Source organism: Chrysemys picta, chromosome 5 (genome assembly GCF_011386835.1).
Source record: "Chrysemys picta bellii isolate R12L10 chromosome 5, ASM1138683v2, whole genome shotgun sequence".
Classification (NCBI taxonomy): domain Eukaryota; kingdom Metazoa; phylum Chordata; order Testudines; family Emydidae; genus Chrysemys; species Chrysemys picta.
Window position 1 is genome coordinate 71,229,155 of NC_088795.1, and position 23,345 is coordinate 71,252,499.

The 23,345-nt window shown below is 42.9% G+C and overlaps 1 protein-coding gene across 7 annotated transcripts in view; it reads right to left on the reverse strand.

Moving 5' to 3' along the window:
- Positions 1 to 23,345, reverse strand: part of SH3RF1 (SH3 domain containing ring finger 1) — a 168,698-nt gene that overhangs the window by 27,945 nt on the left and 117,408 nt on the right. For 4 of the 7 annotated variants that reach the window (XR_006172597.2, XM_065596551.1, XM_005309729.4 and 1 more), the window contains exons 7-10: positions 21,535 to 21,689; positions 18,704 to 18,874; positions 18,256 to 18,515; positions 1,339 to 1,697 (exon numbers count right to left, since the gene is read on the reverse strand). Coding sequence is in view for 5 of the 7 variants with exons in the window: in XM_065596551.1 (XP_065452623.1) it covers positions 1,339 to 1,697; positions 18,256 to 18,515; positions 18,704 to 18,874; positions 21,535 to 21,689 (945 nt within the window). In the remaining 2 variants the exon portion in view is untranslated. The remainder of the gene's footprint in view (positions 1 to 1,338; positions 1,698 to 18,255; positions 18,516 to 18,703; positions 18,875 to 21,534; positions 21,690 to 23,345) is intronic. The other 3 variants (XR_010601407.1, XM_005309730.4, XM_065596552.1) reach the window with 1 other exon arrangement.

Genomic DNA, 23,345 nt, shown 5'->3' on the forward strand with positions numbered 1-23,345 from the left:
TTTGTGATCCATTATAACCCCCAAAGCCTTTTCAGCACTGATTTGTTCACAATGCTTTTGTATTTCTTCCCTTTTTAAAGAGTCTGGCAAGGATCTTCTTACATAAACCCTTTGACTGAATAAGTTTAGATATGTATGAGAGAACCCCCAAAACAATAGATGCTCAATAAAACTTCAGCCTAAAAGACATTTCAGTCTAATCTCAGTTGGCTGCAAATGAAGTAATTACATGAATGCAGAGTAACAGTATCTCAATTTAAAGGTGAACAACAAAAATGATTAAGGGAAGCAGAGATTAGCCCGTGGGGAAATATTACAACTACTACTTATGTATAAGCTTGACAAAGCAGTACCTGTGAGAAAAAAGTTACAAGACAAATGTCTACAAATGTTTAACCTAGGAGTTAAAAGAAGTGGTCAAGGGGTATAAACTACAAATAATATACTACAGTTAAAAGGAAAACTTAGTATATTTTGCCTGAAATGCAGCCTAATAGCAAGATCAATAACCACTCCCATGGAGAAAGGTGAAAGGTTGACTTTAAAATTGAAAGTGGTACTGGAGAACACTGCAGGGAGCAATTCTGCACGGGGAAGAAAATGGATTAATTGAGAATCTACTAAACACAGAATCTGGAAAAGAGCCGTGTGCCTACGACTGACATTTTAGTTCACTACCTTTTTCTTGTTCAACAATAATGGCCTGAAATTGAACTTTTCATAAACTTCAATTTTCTCATTTAAGGTATTAACATAATGAGGGAAATGACTAATATTTTACAGGAAAAAAAAAACCTCGACTTATTTTTTGAAGGAAATTGCACACACTAAATACATATTGATTTTTATTAAATATTAACTTTATTTTATTAGACTGAATAATTTATGTTCCCATAAATTCGTGTTTACAGGCTCACCTATCAATTTACAGAGAGAGGGCCACTGATTAGAGTTGCTGACCATGCAAGAGTCCCCTGAAGCATCCAGGAATCAGGTTTCAGCTCCAGAAAGAAATACATGAAATATAAAGAATTCCAACAACAGAGCAACTGATCCCTCTGACCTGCAGCAATTCACTTTCCTAATCCTATATTCTACTCTTTATCCCATCGCACCTCTGCTCCAATATTCACCCACCACCCTAAATTATTCTCACAAGTATGGACTTGCTCTAACATACAGTCATTCAAACGAATGCCCAACTTGCTCAATCTTCCATAAAAGCCCACTGTATGTTACTCCTAAAATCATATAAAAACATGAATATAAGTCTCTTTAAAAAGTTCATGTGATAGAAGTGAGACACTGCCTGGGACGCAAATAGAATGCCACGCCCACCTTGCTATCCTTGTCTGGTTTACTGAGTGCAGTATTCCCACCAGCTGCTAAAGCATTTTCAGGAGAAGCAGGAGCCCCAGGGTGAACACTCACAGCTCTCCCACTCAGGTCTCCATCCAAAGATGCAGAGGTGATGCTGGAAGAGTTTAAAGAAGCTGCTGCACAAGCCAGTGGAACATTTGATCGGTTGATATTCACAGCAGTGACGTAAGCAGCAGCATTTGAAAGCTGAGGCTGGAGTTGCTGGGAAGCAACAGAATGGTGGGGAATGATCACAGCTGCAGGGATAAGGCATGCTGAACTTTGAGCCTGTATCGGCATCACTGCTGCTGTAGGTCTTTCTTGGCTGTGTACTGCAACTAAGATAAGGGGAGGAAATATCATTATCAAAGACATATACACACTGAGACATTAGTCACTATGATATAACAACTTATTAAAAAAAGCTTCCCTCCCACCATCACCCCTCCAACCATGAAAACTGTAATAGTATATGTGGGTGTTATGACATAGATATCTCAACATTAAATGTACCAAACCAGAACAGAGTAAAAAATTACCTGTACTGAGACTGTTGTTCTAAAAGACGTGGGTGCAGATATATATTCCACTCACATGTGCATGTGCCCAGCATACCAAAGCCTGAGAGTTGTGCCTAGAAGTAACCACTGGGGCAGCACACATGCTTTCTGGTGCCTTGTAGTGCCTCCCATGGCTATTTAAGGGCAGTGCCACCCTAACCCCCTCAGTTCCTTTGCACCAACACAGAAGGGACAGAAGGTGGGTCATGGAATACGTTTGCACCCACATCTCAAAGAACAACAGTTATAGTACAGGTAAGTAACTGCTTTTTCTTCTGCAAGTGGTCACCGATGTATATTCCATTCAGATGACTCAAGCAAAAACACCAGCAGGTGGGGTTTGGAGTATACTTAAAAATGATTGTAGAACTGCCTTTCCAAACCTTGCACCTGATCTAGATGCAGTTATAATAGCACAGTGTGTGATGAAAGTATGCAGTGAACACCAGGTGGCAGCCCTGCAGATGTCCAATATAGATGTATCATTGAGAAATGCAACTAAAGTTGCTTTGGCCCTGCTCAAATGAACCACTGGTCTCTGTGGCAGTGTGGCCTGAGCTACCCCATATGCCACTGTAAATGCAAGAAGTAATCCATCTGGAGATGATCTGTGCCGAAATCACCTAACCTCCCGTCCAATCCACACAGGACACAAAAAGTTGAGGTGATGCACTGAATGGTTTAGTCCTTTACAGAAAGAACTCCAATGATCATCTCTCATCCAGTGAATGAAGGTGCTGTTCATCCGCATTTGAATGAGGCTTAGGAAAAATATAGGTAAGTATATTGTTTGCTTAAGGTAAAACAGTGAAACCACTTTAGACAAAAATTTGGGGTGTGGTCTTAAGGCCAACTTGTCTTTGAAAAACTGTGTATAGGGCAGCCTTGCCATTAGGGTCTGCAGTTCACTTACTCTCCTTGTGAATATTTTGCATCGGTGTTTAATGAGGCCAATGAAGGTATTAGGGATACTAGCACCATGACAGAGGGGCAAACAGAATGGGGGATTACCATATCCGAGGTAGAAACAAAGCTCGAACGCCTTAATGGGGCTAAGTCGGGAGGACCGGACGATCTTCATCCGAGAATATTGAAGGAATTGGCGCGGGAAATAGCAGGCCCATTAGCGATAATATTTAATGAATCTGTAAACTCGGGGGTGGTTCCGTTAGACTGGAGAATAGCTAATGTGGTTCCTATTTTCAAGAAAGGGGAAAAAAGTGATCCGGGTAACTACAGGCCTGTTAAACATCTGTAGTGTGCAAGGTGCTGGAGAAAATTCTGAAAGAGAAACTAGTTGAGGACCTTGAGGTTAATGGCAAGTGCGATAAATTACAACATGGTTTTACGAAGGGCAGATCGTGCCAAACGAATCTGATCTCCTTCTTCGAGAAAGTAACGGACTTATGAGATAAGGGAAATGCGGTGGACCTAATATACCTGGATTTCAGTAAAGCGTTTGATACTGTACCCCATGAGGAATTATTGGTTAAGCTGGAAAAGATGGGGATCGATATGAAAATCCAGAGGTGGATAAGGAATTGGTTAATGGGGAGAATGCAGCGGGTCGTATTGAAGGGTGAACTGTCAGGTTGGAGGGAGGTTACCAGTGGAGTTCCTCAGGGTTCTGTTTTGGGACCCATTTTATTTAATCTATTTATTACTGACCTCGGAACCGATTGCAGGAGTGGACTGATAAAGTTTGCAGATGATACGAAGGTGGGAGGCGTTGCCAATTCGGAGGAGGATAGGGATATTCTGCAGGGAGACTTGAATGAGCTTGTGAATTGGAGTATCAGAAATAGGATGAAATTTAATAGTGAAAAGTGTAAGGTGATGCATTTAGGGATGACTAACAACAATTTTAGTTACAAGCTGGGGACGCATTGGTTAGAAGTAACGGAAGAGGAGAAGGACCTAGGGGTTCTTGTAGACCGGAGGATGACTATGAGTCGACAATGTGACGTGGCGGTGAAAAAAAGCCAATGCGGTCTTGGGATGCATTAGGCGAGGTATATCTAGTAGGGATAAAGAGGTGCTGCTTCCGTTGTATAAGGCGCTGGTGAGACCTCATTTGGAGTACTGTGTGCAGTTCTGGTCTCCCATGTTTAAAAAAGATGAACTCAAATTGGAACGGGTGCAGAGAAGAGCCACTAGGATGATCAGAGGAATGGAAAACCTGTCGTATGAAAGGAGACTAGAGGAGCTTGGGTTGTTTAGTCTGACAAAACGAAGGCTGAGGGGGGATATGATTGCTCTCTTTAAATATATCAGAGGGATAAATACCAGGGAGGGAGAGGAATTATTCCAGCTTAGTACTAATGTGGACACGAGAACGAATGGATATAAACTGGCAGTGGGGAAGTTTAGGCTTGAAATTAGACGAAGGTTTCTGACCGTCAGAGGGGTGAAATATTGGAACGGCCTTCCGAGGGAAACGGTGGGGGCGAGGGACCTGTCTGGTTTTAAGATTAAATTAGATAAGTTTATGGAGGGAATGGTTTAATGGTAAAACACATTAGCTGAGGAATACCGAGCAATAGCAGGTAAATAGTATAATGGCTAACAAGGGTCAGGCTGGAGACTCTTGCCTACATGCTCGGGGTCTTACTGATCGCCATATTTGGGGTTGGGAAGGAATTTTCCTCCAGGGTAGATTGGCTGAGGCCCTGGAGGTTTTTCGCCTTCCTCCGCAGCATGGGGCAGGGATCGCTAGCAGGAGGGTTCTCTGCCAATTGAAGTCACCAAGACACAGGATTTGGGGACTTCATCAGCAGAGTCAAGGGAAGGGTGGGGACGGTTTTGTGGCCTGCGGCATGCAGGGGGTCAGACCAGATGTTCATAATGGTCCCTTCTGACCTTAAAGTCTATGAGTCTATGAGACGTTATGGCAATAAGAAAGGCTGCCTTTTGACAGAGGAAGGAGAGAGAACAAGTTGCTAAAGGCTCAGATGGGAGGTCCCATGAGGGCAGCCAGCACAGCGTTAAGCTCCCACAAGGGAACCATTTCTTTATAGGTGGGAAAAGACAGACAATACCTTTTAGAAATCTAAATACCATGGAATGAGGAAAAACTGAATTCCCTTGGAACGGAGGGTGGAATGCGAAACCACCGCTAAGTGGACCCCTCACTGAGCTGAAAGGCAGACTTGAGGACTTAAGATGTAACGGGTAATCCAAAATAAACGCGGGCTAGCATCAGCTGGACTCCTTGAGCTAGTGCTCAAACTGAAAATGCTTCCACTTGGAAAATAGGTAGACCTAGTAGAGGGTTTTCTATTATTAAGTAGGACTCATTGAACTGGGTCTGAAAATCTTCCTTCCTTCTCATCTAACCATACAGCATCCAAGAGGATGAATCAGGAGGTCAGGAAGAAGGGGAAGAGATTTGGGAGACTGAACAGATAGACTTTTAAGGTCGGAGAACCAACATTGTCTTGGTCAAGCTGGTACAACAAGAATCGGGTTAGCATGATCTAGCTTCAGTTTGTGAATAACTTGAGAGATGAGTGGGACTGGGAGGGAAGCATACACCAGGACTGATCTCCAATTCAAATCACAGATGTCAGTTAAAGATCTTGGATTGAGACTTGATCTGGAGCAAAACTGATGGCACTTCTTGTTGTCCCTTGTAACAAACAGGTCAACAGACAGAATGTCCCATTCTCTGAAGATGCAGCTCCAAATGCTGCTCTTCAGAGACTACTTATGACTCTGGGAGAAATTCCTGCTGAGGTGATCAGCCAACTGATTCTGATCCCCCAGTAAGTGTGTGGCTGGATAAGTGATGCCTTCTTTCATGCAAAAGAGTCAAAACTATATTGCTACTTGACAGCGCTGGATGAAGCAGGAGCCTCCCTGCTTGTTCACATAATACATTGTGGTGGTATTGTCCATAAGCAGGTGAACCACTGTGCCCTTGATCTGAGCTCAAAAGGTCCAGCATGCATTGTAAATTGCTCAAACTCCAGGATGTTTATATGAAGGGAGCTTCCTATTTTGTCCACAAACCCTAACCTTTCAAAGTCTCTAGATGTGCTCCCCAAACTATTGTGGTGTAGGGTGACCAGATGAGAGGAAGAAAATATTGGGACACATGGGAGGGGAGTCACTGGCGGAGCAAAAAAAAAAAAAAAAAAAGTACGGCGAAATATCAGGACAAATATTGGTCGGGACACAGGACAAACGCCTAGATATCAGGACGGTCCCGATTTTATCAGGACGTCTGGTCACCCTATTGTGGAGCCATCAGTAACTATAGTCCTGGTCAGTGCAGGATGGGCATATGAAACACCTTCACATGCATTGACGTGATGTGCTCACCACTCTAGGGACTCAACGATCACCAGTGGCACTCAGACAAGCTTGTCTAATGACTGACAACTTGGGAAACAGACTAACTTCAGCAAGTATTGAAGAGAATGAAGACGCAATCTCACATGCTGGACTACTGCAGCCATATGATCTAGTAACAACAGACAAACATGAACCGTAGTTCAAGAGTGAGACTGGAGGGACAGACATAGGTGACGAATTGTCTGAAAACAATAGTTTGGTAGAAAAGTCATTGAACTCAGAGTCCAGTAGGACTCCAGTGAACTCAATTATTTCTGCTGGAATTAATATTGACTTCCTTTTGTTCAAAATCAGCCCCAGTAAATCAAAGAGATGAAGTGTTAACTGGGCAGGAATGAGGACTAATGCAGTGTCCCAGGCCTCAGCTAGGCTATGCCTACTGTGAGGAGAGGCAGAGGCAAACCTTAAATTTTTAAACTTAACGAATTTCTGGGTTTTCCTTTGTAAAGAACATAAATAATATGAAGTAACATCAAATACTTACTTACGAGAATAATAAACTGTAAATTACCATCACAATAAAATAAATTTGTCACCACCACACTGTGTCTCCCAAGAGGGAATCGGCTACTTCTCTCCTTGGCTGCCAAGTTTGAATTCACCTCTGGTGTCCCGACTTCACCTCTCTCCAGCCTGGCAATGTTTCTTCATTTGACACTACAAAGAGCCAGACCTCTTTCCAACGGTTCACCTGTGAAAGAGTTCTTCACCTGGAGAGCCACACCCACTGGCCTACTGCACCCAAACTGCATTCCCTCTGTTAGCGTCCCAGTGGTCAATCTCACTGTTCATACACTCTAGGCCCCTTGTTGCCTGGCTCCTTGTTCTTGGCCCTTCTAGGTCCTGCTTCCTCTAACACAGCTTTCTCTGGCAAATCCCCTTTTTACCCAGCTCTGCTCTCTTTTAACCTCCTTCTTCAACCGCCTTTCAGCTGTCTCTATGGCACTTTCTGAGTCTTCTCCCCAGCTCGAGCTGCCATCTCATTGGCTATCTCGCTTGCCAGGATAGCATTCTATGCTGTTGCATCATAGATGCAGGCCCTAATACTACCCATCTTGGTTGAAACTGGAGCAGGTGCTAGTGCTAGGATCAGGGTTACAACAGTTTTGCTTCAAACTTGTGCCTCAGTAACCAATCATTCAAGTAAGAAAAGACATGAATTCCTATCCTTCTGAGATAGGCTGTCATTACTGTCATGCATTCAGTAAACACACGTGGGGCTGATGATAGTCCAAAGGGAAGAACTGTGTATTGATAATATTGACATGTTACTACAAATCTCAGAAACTTCCTGTTGCTTGGGAAAATTGCCACATGAAAGTAGGCATCCTAAAGACAGATGGCAGCAAACCAGTCATATGCTAATGTGGGGACAATTATAGCTAAGGTTACCACATGGAATCTGATATTTGATGTATGTGTTGAGGCCTTTAAGATCCAGAATGGGTCTCACCTCTCCCTTTGACTTGGGGATCAGGAAGTAATGAGTAGAAGCCCTTTCCCTGATTCTGAAGGGGATCTTCCTCTATAGCTTGTGAAACAAGAGTGTGGATCTGCAGAAGGAGCAGTGACTTGTGAGTGGGGTCTCTGGAAAAAAAAAAAGGGTCAGGATGGTGGGAAGCGGGGATAGACAGAAATTGGATGGCATAACCCAATCCAAAGTGTTTAAGACCTGCTTGTCCATGGTTATTGCTTCCCAAGCACCGTAGAAATGGGCAAGCCTGTCCCCAAATGGAGGAAATATCATGGGGATAATTACAACTGGAATACTGTCCTCAGTAGGAGAGTCAAGTTAATTGCATGCCCAAAGCTGATGAAGAATAGGCCAGTTTGTTGAAATTTGAATCAGAAGACCTTCTCCTTTGTGAGTTAGATCTCTTTCTAGAGAAATCCTGCTGTCTAGCCAAATAAGCGGACTGTTAGAAATACTGCTGCTATTGTTGCTGATCTCCATATCGGCATCTCTGACACTGGGTATAAACTCCCATTGAACGTAAAGTAGCCTGAGAGTCTTTTAAAGAATGTAATGTATGCAGGTTACTTACCTGTAACTGGAAGTTCTTCGAGATGTGTGGTCCTTATCTGTATTCCACATGTGGGTATGCATGTGCACCATGTACCCAACTCCAGAAATTCTAACAAGCAGTGTCCACTGGCCTGCAAATGCACAATAGATTTTGTGTCCCAGCCAAGGGCACAAGAGGTAGTGTGAACCAATGTCTCTTCAGTTCTTCTGACCACGAATCCAATCGGATCCAAAACAGAGGGGATGGAGGGAGGGTAATGGAATACAGACAGGGACCATAAAGCTCAAAGAAGTTCCAGCTACAGGTAAATAACCTCCATTTCTTCTTCGAGTGCTGGTGCCTATGTGTATTCCACATAAGGGTGATTGACAAGCAATGCTCAGACTGAAGGGCTATGTGAGGAAGCTTGCAGTACTGCAGGTCCCACTGGTGCATCCTGAATATGCACATAATGAATGTGTGGATGGCACTCCAAGTGGCTGCTGTGCATATACCTCCTATGGGTACATCCTGCAGGGAAGCTATAGAGATGGCATGTGCCCTCCTGTGTTAGAAGAAGGTGTATGTGCTAATCTGTATCACTTTATGATGCACCCACTTAGAGATTCTCTGAGAGGATATTACTTGACTTTGCGGCCTTTCTGCTACGGTGAGAAAAAGTCTTAATTTTCTAATAGGTTTGGTCCTTGGCAGATAGAACACCAGGGCATATCTGAGGTTGAGGGAAGAAAGTATTTTCTCTTCAGCAAAAATGTGGGGTTTTGGGAAAAGGACAGATTAGTGGATACTTTGGTTAGCATGGAATTCAGAAATAACCTTGGGGAAGAATTTAGGACAGAGATGAAGGGATACCTTTTCCTTATGGAAAAAGTGTACCAGGAGGGTCTACCATGAGGGCTCCCAAATCACTCACTTTCCTGGATGAAGTGATAGCAACTAAAAATGCAACTTTCATGGACAGCTGGGAGATGGAGCATGTCAGCTATTGTTCACACGGTGTTCTGGTGAGTGTTGATGGGATGAAATTGAGGTACCATTGAGATGTAGGTTTGACTACTGGTGGAAAGGTCCTGAGCCCTTCATGAAGTAAGAGTGTGTGTGTGTGCGCGTGTGTGTACGTACAGAACATCCATCCACTGGAGGGAGGAAGGCACTAATCACGGTGAGATGGACCCACAGGGAGCTAATGGAAAAGCCTGGGTTTTTAAGAGATAGGAGATCATCGAAAATGATCAGAATACTTGCAATGCCTTGAGAAGGCTTATTACGCTGCATCTAGATACAGAAACATCTCCATTAAGTAAGATAGCAGGTCCAAGTTGAACCTTTCCTATTTTGGGAAAGAATAGCTTGAATGGGTGTCAAACAAGAGCATTCTACTTCCGATGCCCAACCAAACACCAGACCATGAGATAGAGCGAGTCCAGATTGGGGTGTCTGATTTTAATCCCTGCCTCCCTGAGATCTGGAAATGGGAGGAGGTGACATTTTCAGGAGTTCTGGGAAGCAAAATTGCCTACGCCATTTGGTTTTTAGGAAAATGATAATGGCCCGTCATGACAGACCTTTCTCAGGACCTGTGGTAGCAGGGGAATGGAAGGAAAGGCATATCTGAGATCATTTGGCCATGACAACAAGAGAGCGCCGTCTTGAGAGCCATTGCCCACAGGGGAAGTTTTTGTTCATTTGGGACACAAAGAAATCCCATTGAGGTGTACCCCACTGAGTGAATATTTCACTTGGGACATAGTGGTGAATCTCCCACTTTTGGTCTGCAGAGAAGTGCCTGCTCAGGTGGTCTATTAAAGGGTTCTGAGCACCTGGGAGGTATGTGGCTTAGGGCTTGTCTACACTGGCAAGTTTCTGCGCAGTAAAGCAGCTTTTTGTGCTCAAACCGCAAATATGCACACACTGCAAGCCACTTTGTGCACAGAAACTCCTCAGTTGCAGCACTGCAAAAAAAACACATCAACGAGAGTCGTAAGGCTATTTGCACAGAGGCTCCAGTGCTCTATTGCCAGTGTAGACACTTGATTGCTTTCTACCATATAATTGGGCTCTGGAACTGTCCCATAACGCCTCAAGTGACTGCTCTGCTCATTGTTTTGAACTTGACTGCCCTGGAGACATGCGCCTCTCCCCTTTCAAAGCACCGTTTCTGACGGACAGCTGTTGCATGGTGTGCTGATCTGTTCAGGGACACAAAGCAAACCATTAATGTTGAACACAGAGGGTGTGTGTGTGTGTGTGATTGCTGTGCAGAGAGCCCAGGGAGGGAGGCGGGGGCTGATGTTGAGGTTTCCCCCCTCCCCCTGCCTCAGGATTGGTTGCTTCCTGCCACTGTCTGAACTTACAAGACAGGATGCTGACACACTCAGCAAAACACACTGTCCCCCAAAACACACTGTCTCTCTCCCCCCATCCATATACACACACACTCCCTGTAGGGTGACCAGATAGCAAATATGGAAAATCAGCACCGGGATCTGGGGGTAATAGGTGCCCATATAAGAAAAAGCCCCGAATATCAGGACTGTCCCTATAAAATCAGGACATCTGGTCACCCTAACTCCCTGTCACACACACTTCCTCCCCCACACTGCAGTTGAAAAGCAGCTGGCAATGTAGTAGGATGCCCATGGAACAATGGGATTGGGAAACCTGCATCATGTGATGCTGTGCCTGCCCCATGAGGCATTGCAAACTGTTCCCAAAGCACCCTGCAGCCAGTTGCACAGTGGGATAGCTACCACAATGCACTGCTGTCTTTGCTGTTCAAGAGCTGCTAATGTGGATGCGCTCCAGCACCACAAGGAGCACAACGTGGACACACAACAGTGGTTTAATTCCAGCGTTTTAATAAAAGTGGTATAACTTGTGGCGCAGAAACTTGCCAGTGTAGACATAGTTAGATAGTGATATGGTTTCTCATGCACCAATTCCAAAGCCTAATTGCTTTCAGGCAAAAGGGAAGAGACCTTGCTCTACCCTGTTTGCTTATGTAAAAGACCATGGGGATGTTGTCTAACATCACTTGGATATGATGTAAATGTGTAAGTGGAAGAAAGGTTCTGCAAGGCAGGTGGACTGCTCTCAGTTCTAGTATACTGATGTGCACTCTGGCCTCGTTAAGGGTCCTTATGCAATGTGGTTGTTCAGAAGGGAAGTGTCTGTTATGATGGTGACATTGGGACTAGGAGTGTTTAAGGGAACATCCATTCTTACTCTCTCTGGATTTGATTAACAGGTGAGGGAGGTGATGAATCTGGTGGGAATGGTCACTTTGGTGTTGATACGATCTTTGGTGATAGACTGACCAGAGCCAAGGGTGTAGACATCATAGATGAAGCCTGGTGAACAGCTTCACATGAGCGCACAAGACCATATGGCTTATAAGCGAGAGGCATATTCTGATCATAGTTTTTGGTCTGTGAGTAATCTGTGCTTACTTTGTTTATGCAGGTGACCAGGACTGCTAGAAGATGGAGCAGAAACTCTGTCACCGACTTGACCTCTTGGCAGGAGAGACTTACCAAGAACCAATCATCCAGATATGGGAAAATTGTAACTCTGGTGTCTCATTTGGGCTACCACCACAGACAAAACTTGTGAACATTCTGGGTGCTATTGCTAGCCCAAAGGGAAGGACTCTGAACTGGAAATGTTCTTGGCCCACTATAAATCGTAGGAACCTTCTGGGGGAATGATGAATGTTTACATGAAAGTATGCGTCCTTCATGTCAAGAGCCACGAACCACATCTCCTCCTGTAGTGAAAAGATTATCGATACTAACGTACCCATCTTGAATTTCGACTTTCTAATAAAGCTGTTTAGTTGCCAAAGGTCCAGAATGGGTCTCTTTGTGGGACTAGAAAATTTGGGGAATAGAACTCTCTTCCTTCATACTGAGGAAAGATGCACTCTATTGCCCCTCACTGTAAGAGGGTGTCTGCCTCCTGATGAACAATCATCTCATGAGAGTGGTCTCTGAAGGGGGATCAGGAAGAGTGGTTGTGAGGAGTGAGGGAGAAGAACTTGATGGAGTTCCCTCGATGAATAATTTCCAAGACCGAAGTCTGTCATGATCAAGCCCCCATTGTGGGTGAAGAATGTGAGATGGCCTCCTAAATAATGGGGGAAGAGGTGGCTAGCATCAGTGGTGGTTGGATGTCTCAGTTGAGACTCACCTAAGTAGCCTTTGTAGGAGACTTGGAATGGGTAGAGGTTGTGGTGGTCGAGGGAGCCAAAAAGCAAGGCCTCTGAACCTCTGATGTTTCACTGCAGGCTTGGCTTGAGGAGAGCGTGACCTTGACCTATATGTTTGTCTCTAATGTTTTCTCTTAGAGGCCAGAGCATAAATCCCCAAGGAGCACAGAGTCTTTGACAGGTGTAGGGACTCATCCGTTTTCTCATTGAAGAGATCTGAGTCGTCGAAGGGAAGATTCTGTATGGTATTCTGAAACTTTCTAGGGAAACCTGAAGACTGTAGCCAAGAATCCTTCCTTATGACTATACCAGAGGTCAGTCCTGTGGATGCCATATCTTGCTACTAACTTACCCTCCTCTATGAAAGACTGAAATTGGGCTTTGTCCTCAGTAGGAAGCTTGTCCTTAAAGTCCACCAGCCTTGAATAGTTGTTAAAATCATATTTAGCTAACAGCCTGATAGCAATACAGAATGGCAGGCCCATAGATGAAGACCTTTCTCTCCAAGAAATCCAACCTCTATGAGCCCTTGTCTGTCAGGGTGGTCCTTAGATGTTGCGACCTAGCCCTCTCCATTGCTGCCTGTACCACCAGAAAGTTGGGTGCAGGGTGGGAGAAAATAAATTCAGCTCCCTTTGTGGAAATGAAATAGCACCTCAGCTCTTTCAGGTGTGGGGGTACAGGATGCTGGAGTGTGTCATACCAATCTAGCCAGCTCCAGGATGACCTCGTTAACTGGAAGATTACAAAATATCCAGGAACCAGTGTTGTGGGTCCTGGACCACCTCCTGCTGTATTGGTAGGTCATTGGCAATCCTCTGCACTAGCTCTTGGTACTGGTTATGATGTCCAGCAGAGATGAAGAGTAAAGAGTGACCACTTGATTCAGAGACAAGGATGAGATTCCCGCTGATACCTGTGGATCCAGGTCAATATCCTCTCCTCCTCATACTCTGACAGATTCGGTATGTGCCGAGAAGGAGAAGTGTGGCCAGATTCCTGGGTGGGTCCCTGGCAGCTGAGAGAGTCCCATGAGCCCCAATAAGGCCAGAAAGAGGGATCAGCCATTTGTGGGGAAACATGGCAACAGGTACCAGGGGTCCCTAGGGAAGTCACATCTGGAGGGGTAGCATCCAGATCTCATTGACTTCCTGTTAGAGTCCTCCAAGGAGATGGAGGAGTGGCCAGAAATTCTGACTCATTAAAGCCTGAAAAATGCTCCCCTTCCAATGGTGGGGCCAATGGCACCAGGGCATGCCTGCCCAATGGTTAAAGATGAGAGAGTTCCTGAGACACCGAAGTAGTAGTATCTTCTGGCGTGGTAAGATCCCTCAGGAGGGCTGGGCTGGAAAGGATGAGAGACTGAGCTGCAGACAAGGAAGGAAGATATCCTTTGGTGTAGTATATGTCTCTGTATGTCCCAGTGTCTGGGGTGGGGTTGGGTTGGGGGTTTCCGATGGTCAGAACCAATGGTTCCAGCATGTCTTGAGAACTAGTGTGTTCCTTAGATAAGCAAGCCAGTACCAATAAATCCAGAACTGCACTCTTAAACTGAAATGGCAGATTATGGAGCTGGCGTCACCAACAGAATCAGAGGAGTTTTCTTTTTGCACGCTGCACCCTCCAACTTAGGGGTTTTCAACCATGTTGGTCCCTTAGGATCCACACAAAAAGGCTCACCTGACTTTGACAGGCTCATGAAGTGATCATGTTTCCTGTGGACAGTACAGGACGGGGTTCTGTCCTTGCGACCATGAGAGTGCACTGTACTCTCATGGGAAGCCTTGAAGAAAGAGTCTTTGGGCTTAGGAGCTGCAGACTCTGCTCTTAAGCTCATGCTTGGAGGGATGCAGTACGGTCTACTGGGTCCTATGTACAGAGGGTCTCCCTTGCCCAGTTCAGAATGGGGCCTCAGCCTTCTTCATAAGGTGTTTCTTTAGACAAAACTCACAAGTTTCGTGCATTCTTGGTGGAAACAAGACACAAATACTGCACTTAGTAGAAATATGCATATCATCCAAGCCACACAAAGCAACATTGGTGATGGTTGCTCTCAGAGAAGAAGTGAGGGCAAGAGATACAATTCTTCAACCCCGGGACTCTGGGCATAGTCCCTAATTATGGGGAGGGAGTCCCCAGAATGGGGAAAAACAAGCCATACTAACGATAGTACACAGTTATATGGTAATATAAAAACTATGAAGTATAAAAACTGTTTACAAATCTATTTGCCAATTCTATCAAGAGAAAAAGCAGCAGAAATCTGTGGGCACAGGGATTCTGACTCAGGCCATGTGGCAGTAAGAAGGAACTGGCGAGGCATAGGACTGCATTGACTCTTATGTCCTTGGTCGGGAGCACGAGGAGATCTACTGCGCTTGTGTGGGCGAATGGACACTGCCTGTTAGAATTTCTGGATTTGGGTGCATGGCACAGATGCGTATCCATGTGTGGAATACACACAGGGACCAGGACTCTGAGAACTCATCTGTTTTCTCATAAAACAAAAACTGATCTTCAAAAGGTAAGTCCTCTAAGCGTTGTTGGACCTCAGGAACTTTGCCAGAGCTAGCTGAGGCCATAATCCTAGAAGTGGTGTACACCACATCCAGTGCTGACTGTAGTGACATCTTTGCCACTAGATGGCCTTCTGCAATGAAAGCTTTAAACAATTCCCTGGAGGATTTCTAGCAGCTTATCCGTAAATTTGAATATAGCCTCCTAATTTACAAAATTATATTTTGATAATAGCACTTGCTGATTAGAAATGTGCATTTGTAAAGACACAGTTGAATTAATTTTCCTTCCCATTAAAACTAACCTCTTTGTCTTTAGGCATGGACTTATACGTCCCTTGTCACAACCTCTCGCTTGATGCTGTAATGACAAGAGAGTTAGGGGCTAGAGGTGAGTGAAAGCACTTGAAACCCTGCAGAGGAACATAATACCTTTCATCAGTACACTTCGCTGTGGACAGCAAGGGAGTTAGAGTATGCCACAAAGTCTTCATAGGTTCCAAAAGCACTTCATTTACAGAGAGAGAGCTACCCTTCCTGAAACTGACAGCTGGAGAAGGTCCATCAACGTATGGATGTTCTCCTGAACAAACTCAGCCTGAATGCCCTAGGCTGTAACCATTCACCTCAGGATATCTTGATACAACTTAAAATCCTCTGGCACAGGAGAAGAGGATTATGGAATCATTCAGTGAGGAGAAAAAGGAAGGAAGAGAAGATAATCAGCCTCAGTCTGTCTGCAGTGTAGGTGGTTCAAAAGGGGAGACTACCAAAGGGACTGGTGACCTTGCCCTGGACTGAGCAGATGATCAGGACTTCGCAGATTGAGGAACATCCCAAGGGTTCCAGAGAGGCCACTGAGGATAAGGATATGGCATTGGTGGCAAGTAGGAACTGGGCCAAGAGCCCCTTTCCCTACTGCTGGAATAATGCCAATCTCAGTACTGATGGTGAGCCCCAGGAAGTCTCAAAGATTTTTGAGACTGGTACTTGGAAGAGAAAGGAGAGGTGGAAGATGTCCTCAAACTCAATCTTGATGAACCTTCCAAGAGCCTGGTGGCAATGGAGGAGCCACTTCAGGTGGAGCAAGCAAACATCCAGCCTCTTCTGAAGCCCAATATGCAGGCCACATCAGTGCCAACACTAAGGTAGCTGGCATCTTGGGTACTGGTTGCGGCATTGCACGTATGCTTGGCAATGGAATGGACTTTGGTACTGGAGATGAGGCTGGTACCAATACATCAGGCTTGGTCTACACCAAAACCATCGTCCGTACTGAAGTCAGTACCTGCCATGATGAGCTTTTAAGTACCGAACAGAAGGCTGAACTCAGCTCTGCATGCTGAGTTTTAAATGGTACTGAAACAGTGCTGGCACAGGGAATACTCTGCAACCAGTCCAGCCAGTGCTTATTATACAAAACTGAGTGCCCCTGAATTAATGGAGAGTCAGGAACAGAAAGGCAGAGCAAGTCTGATGCTGCCAGATATGCCAGTGGAGCGGAAACAGTCAGTGCTGACATCACCAGATTCAATTAATGTTCCACAGACGATGTTGGAATCAGCAGTATGGTGTCCAATCGCCTTAGTACCAGAGAGGAGCTAGATAGCCTAACTCTGTCCTGTATTCTGAAGGAATCCCTGTGCCAGTCTACTCCTTTCAGTAGAGGAGGAGGAATCTCTCCAAGCTCTAGACTGGCCCTGATCCGTTTTGAGAGTCCTTCTCCTCAGAGGACCAGAGAAAGGAGAACAATTTATCTTTCTCCTCAGAAAGGAATCAGAATCTGGCCATGCAACAACAACCTGTGCTGGTTCCAAAGTTCTCTGAGGGGCTGGACAATCTGTGGATGCACCCTTCCCCAAAACAGGCCTCATGCCCTGCTCCATAAGGTGTTGCTTCAGGTGCAGGTCTCTAGCCACCTGCATTCTCTTTCTGAAAGACTTACAAATGGGGCACTTCTGCAAGACACAAACACAGAGTGTGGGGCCATTATTAGGGATAGTCACCCCACATGATGGGCAGTGTTTCAAACCTGTTAAGGGCATCAAACCTGACTAAATCCTACTTAACTAAATTACTACTAACTAGCTAACTACTAAGGGTACATTAAAACTAGCTAAATACACAAGCTCACAGCAAAGCACCATGACAGTAAAGCATGAGACAGATACCACACAGAGCACTTCAATTCAAGCAGCAGGGAGTGAGAAGGAACTGAAGGGGGTCTAGGTGGCACTGCCCATAAATAGTCATGGGAGGGGCTATGAAGGGCCAGAAGGCATGCATGCTGCCCCTAAGTGTACTGCTAGGCAAAGTTCTCTGGCCTTGGCATGCTAGAGATTTGCACACCTTAGTGGAATACACATCTGCAACCACTTGAAGAAGAACTAACCAAGCCTGGTACTCTACCCACTTGCATTGGCCAACATCTGAAATTTCATAGGAAGACTAATAACTGCACCTAGCAAAGCTGTACATGAAATAATCACACAGTGAACAAACCTAGCCACAGTGCAATCCTCCTAGTGGAGTGCAGCTTCCTTCCTTCAGTGTTTTGAAACTTGAAGTTCAGATAGACTTTTGAGGTTGGTTCACATTCTCCTCAAATACCAATCTGCTCTAGTATTTCTGCTACTAGTGACATTTTCCGGCTGCTTATTGGGATCCCTTTGCAACACTATGTAACCACAGCATCTAGTTCTTGATTTCCCTGTTTCCCCCCTTCTTTCAATTTGGGCAGACTGAGTCAACATTGTAGCAATTCGCTCTTACCTGGCTAAGACAGACATGATTCACAAATCTGATACAGCTCTTCAAACACAGAAGAGCACCTAGGGTAGGAGCCAGACATCTTTTCTCTCACTTAGGAAAGGAACGGTCACTAAATGATATGTATACTTTAATAGCTCTCCTTTAATAGACCGTCTTCGCCTCCCAGCACCCCGACGTCTCCTGTAGTACTATGAACGCTTCAACAGGGAAGTTTAGGAGAGACAGGGCCTGGCCTGGACTCTGCAGCACCAAAATTTTTTTATTACATTGGATTGGTTTTTCTGCCTTGCATTCATTTGAGAACAATAAGTTACTCAGCAATTCCAGAAAGGTGTATTAGAGTTTCAGAAATTATCTGCCTCTTAAAAAAAAAAAAATCCACATTATCTGACTGACCTCTTGCATCAGTGAATTTCACAGGCTGACTATGTTCGGTGTGAAGCACAAGTTCTTTTTACCTGTTCTAACAGCATTGCGAGCCTGGTTGACAGTCATTTGCCCCGACATATGCATAAGAACCTTAGTTTGTGGACTAGTTTGGATATGTGCTGCAGAAACGACAGCAGTTGGGACCACATTGGAATGGACTGTCATGCTGTTCCCCTGAAGTTTCTGTGATGTTCCACCAGCAGTGGAAGGGCTGACCATGGTCATCACTCGTGCTGTCTGGCCAGCAGTAGACATTGGGACTTTTGCTTGCGAAGCACTTGTCACCGTCCTGCCAAAATTAAAAAGCCCTTTGATTCAATTATTTAAAAAAAAAAAAAACGAAAACATAAGTAGTTACTAAAAGGCGATGCTCTTCATATCATTGCTGGTTTTAGGTTTAAGTATAACATACAAATCAATGTGAACAACTAGAAACAAAGTAAACTATTCAGACACTTGCTTAAAAAAAAATCATACCTTGTGATTGGTGCCACATAATTGCCAGGGAAAACACCAATCTTGCTTGTATGCATGGAGGTTCCTTTGAACCAGCCATCTTGACAACGTTCAAAGACTAAAAACATCTCCCCCTTTCGCAGTTCCAGTTCATCCTCTTTTCGAGGACTGTATGGATATATGGCAATATACCTAGAAGAAAGGAAAGCACATGAATCTCTTTTTATCTAATGTTTCAACTAAGGCTGTCAATTAATCGCAGTTAACTCAAGCAATTAGCTCAAAAGTAATTAACTCAATTAAAAAAATTAATTGCGATTAATTGCAGTTTTCATCGCACCGTTAAACAGTAATAGAATATCAATTGAAATTTATTATTAATATTTTGGATGTTTTTCTACATTTTCAAATATATTGATTTCAATTACAACACACAATACAAAGTGTACAGTGCTCACTTTTTTAAATAAATATTTGAAACTGTAAAAAACAAAAGAAATTATATTTTTATATTCACCTCATACAAGTACTGTAGTGCAATCTCTTTATCGTGAAAGTGCAACTTACAAATGTAGATTTTTTGTTGTTACATAACTGTACTCAAAAACAAAACAATGTGAAACTTAGAGCCTACAAGTCCACTCAGTCCTACTTGTTCAGCCAATTGCTAAGACAAACAAGTTTGTTTACCTTTATAGGAGATAATGCTGCCCGCTTCTTATTTACTATGTACTATATATATTATATTATATTATATATAATACTATATACATTATATTTATATATTATATACTATTTCTTTTATCTTTTTTACAGTGCTAATATTTGTAATCAAAAATAATATAAAGTGAGCACTGTACACTTTGTATTCTGTGTTGTACTTGAAATCAATATATTTGAAAATGTAGAAAATATCCAAAAATATTTAAATAAATGCTACTGTATTATTAACAGTGTGATTAAAACTGTGATTTCCATGTTTTTTTAATCTCGTGATTAATTGCAATTTTTTTTAATTGTTTCACAGTCCTAGTTTAAACATAAAAAGGTACAAAATCACTTTCTTCCACTTTCCTGACTGGGTAAGAGTTCAAAGTGAAGGGCAACAATTAAAGACTATAGCATGACAGGTGCTGGGATATCATAACCCCAAGAAATGCCCATGCCATCTAATGACACACCACCAATCATCTTGTGGCAACTATAAAAAGAAGTGCTATTAAGGGAAAAGTATTATGTTAAATTTTTAATCAGTTATTATGTGTTCCTTGTTAGTGTATGTTATTAAAATTAATGTACATTAGAAATAACTGAAAATACGAATTGTAAATTTTGTTATTTACTGTAGCTTCTTTTTCTGGGTTTCCTAGCCATTAAATTCTTCTCCACGCCTTCCCCGCCCCCCCCCCCCCCCCCCACACACACACACTTCTTTTCCTTTCTGTGAGTATTTATACTTGGGAATGAAAGACCAGATTCAGAAATAAACAAAATACTTCTGAATCAACTTTTTCTTTTTAAATCAGAGAACTGGGTCCCTACAGTGCAATTGAAGTGCTGGAGGGAGATGTGCTATGTTGCTGGAAGCTTACGCCTACAGAGTGGCTGCTGTTTCACTTTTAAAACCCACTTATTTTCCTCCTGAGAAGCTACAGCTTCATCAACCTTTTACCCCCAATCGGGGATATTGCAGATTATGTATTCCTCATGCCACCTGATCTTAAACCAAACTTTGCACCCTCGATAATCTGTATGTTATTCCCGGATAACCAGAAACTTCTATGCTCAAACTCTGTTCACTATTTTTTTTAACATCATCTTAATAACATTTTTAAAACTATGGAATCATGACTGGAGGAGGAAGGGAGGGAGGATTGTCAGTCATGTCCTCTCCTTTTCTGCTTCTTTTTTTAAAGATGTATTTTACAACTATTTTTGTCCCCTTCCTTCCTATCAAACCTTTACTGCTTCCACCGGTCCAACAATTTGTGCAGGCCCTCACCTGCATAATCTACTCTTCCAGATTGCTCATACAATGAAATTTTCAAGAAGAGAGATGTTGTCAGGGCAACAATTAAAGACTATAGCATGACAGGTGCTGGGATATCATAACCCCAAGAAATGCCCATGCCATCTAATGACACACCACCAATCATCTATCATGTTAACCACATGTTATATATGAAATATTTTTCACCTGGCAATATTACTCCTATTTTATTGTATTGGATAACACTAGCTAGCAGCTTTCTGTCTTCGTTCCAAACTGCCACCCACTAATTAACTTAACTGTAGAATCCTCATTCGAACTGCACTTGTAACCTGCACAGGCAGCCTGACAATGAGATGATAATATAACATGCCAAACAAGATACAATGCTTTCTGTGTTCTAGCATAAATTATTCTACATGGGGATGGTCTTTTGATTCCTTTTATAGTTGATGACATTGCCACTTGTGAATTAGGTAGTCCTCATCCCTAACTCAAGGAAAAGAAAAGTACATTCACTCTCTACATGATGAATATTCCATTTATTTGTATTTTATCCACATAATACAATGCAGCAGCATGCTATTATATTTACCTATGCTATAAATAACCTTCAACATGAAGACTGTTAGGGGAGATCACATATCAACTCCATTGTGTTGCTTTTGTTTCCTAATTATACACACTGCTTTCTGGGAATTTTAGCAGGACTCAGGCCAGCTGGTGAGTCATGAACATGTTCCAATTTATATCTGAAATGACTTGTCTTACTATATTTTCTTCTCCTCTTTCCCCTTCCCTTCACACCTCCCTTCTGCCCACTCCCCAAACTCACAACTGGTAACATTTCAATTTCACTTACACACTTGGTCGAGACTGTGGCCGTAAATGTGGTGTTTGGTCAGTTGTTCCTGATGCAGGCCTTTGTACTACTCCTGAAGAAGGCAGCCCTGAAGATGTTGAAGCAATGATTGTGGTAGACAAAAGAGGTGGTGGCGGAAGGGGGGGATTCATATTCTAGTATTAAAAGAAAAAAAAGAGCAAGAGAAAATAGTGTGTTAAGATACTGAAAAAAGATCTTTAACAGTAAACTAGTTGAGCACAGCATTCTACCATCGGTTGGTAAGCCATAACTGGACAACTAGGTTTGTCTCTCTTTTTCCAGTTTAAGATCTTGAATTCATCATAGCCAGTTAAGGAAACAGATAAGCAATTTCCCAGCACAGGGGAAGCTGAAAGTATGGTTTCTAATTATAACAAACAACATTTTCATGAGAATTCTTAACAAGAATCCAGAAGCCTTCCAAGAGGTAGGTTTTACATCCTACTGTTGAATAGACTTAAATCCTTGGTTGTTTTTGTAGCCTGAAGCTGAAATGCAATACACAATTCAGCTGCAGTTCACCCAAAAGCACTCCTTCTAGTGGAAAATTCCCTTTGATGTGTGGGCTACAAAAAGCAAGACAATAGTAGACCACAGTCACTGTGCTATTGTTGCCACTTTCATTTATTCTTCTATTTAGAAGTGCCAGCTTTTGAAATTCAGTATTATCAAGACTGGTAATCTTTAACAAGCACACCAATGAAAAGCTGCAGTTCCTTTACAGGCAGATCCTAATGGGGGTTCTGCCTACAGAATTCCATTCCTTTTGAAAATCAGTAGAGTAATTGTTACCTTCTTCTGATCTATAAAACCTCAGATAATTCTTTAGGAGCCTGTGTACTGTCACTCTTGGGAAAACAGGCTCACACAGGGGCAGTGTCCCCCCCACCCTCTTTCAACCATACCATGTAAGAACTCAAAACAACCCCGCCTCCCTCCTCCCAGTATACGATACAGAAAGCATAAACTATTTTCATCTATCAACTCTACTGTAAAACAATCCCTTAATTTCTAAACAAACTTCTGAACCATTCCATTGTTCATTCAGTTTTGAAGACCGCAAATTAAAAATATATATTAACAAAATGTATTGTATGCCTGTCTGTTCCAATACATCAGCACATAAATATAAATTGCTACCATGACATTCAGAATTAAAATTACATTCAATCAGATTTTTTGGCTGAACACTGGTTTGTTAAGTTTCTTCTTTCACATTTTTCTAAGAAAATATTCCTACAAGATGCCATAGCACCACACACAGCGAGATTATCATCATACTGCATTCAATGTATTAATAAAAGACAATCTTGCACTTTCAGTATTCAATAATGAACTACATGTTCATAGTTTTCAAAACCTAGCAGAAATGGTCACATATCATTCAGCCTTATAAGCACAATATAATTAAAATTTATTCCTCCAAAATGTTTAATAATGGTGTGATCCGTAAGGTAAGCTGTGAAACAGCTATAACTTATTTTCATTTAAATCATCTTCTGATTATATATACAGCCTTGTGATTTCCAAATAAATCAACTGTACCCAAGACAGAACGTACATGATCTCCCAGAAGAATGTAATATGTGCTATGCTAGCAACAGTTATTTACATTGGCCAGATAATGGATTAGGATTCTAGACCAGTGAAACAAAAAACCCCAAGGTTTTAAAAAATGTTTGGTACTGGATAACAAAACTATCAAAACTACTTTATATTATTTTTGTTGACAAAGTTATTTATAGTCCAGTTATATAAAGGACAAGAGATCATTTGGAATTTACAAATTC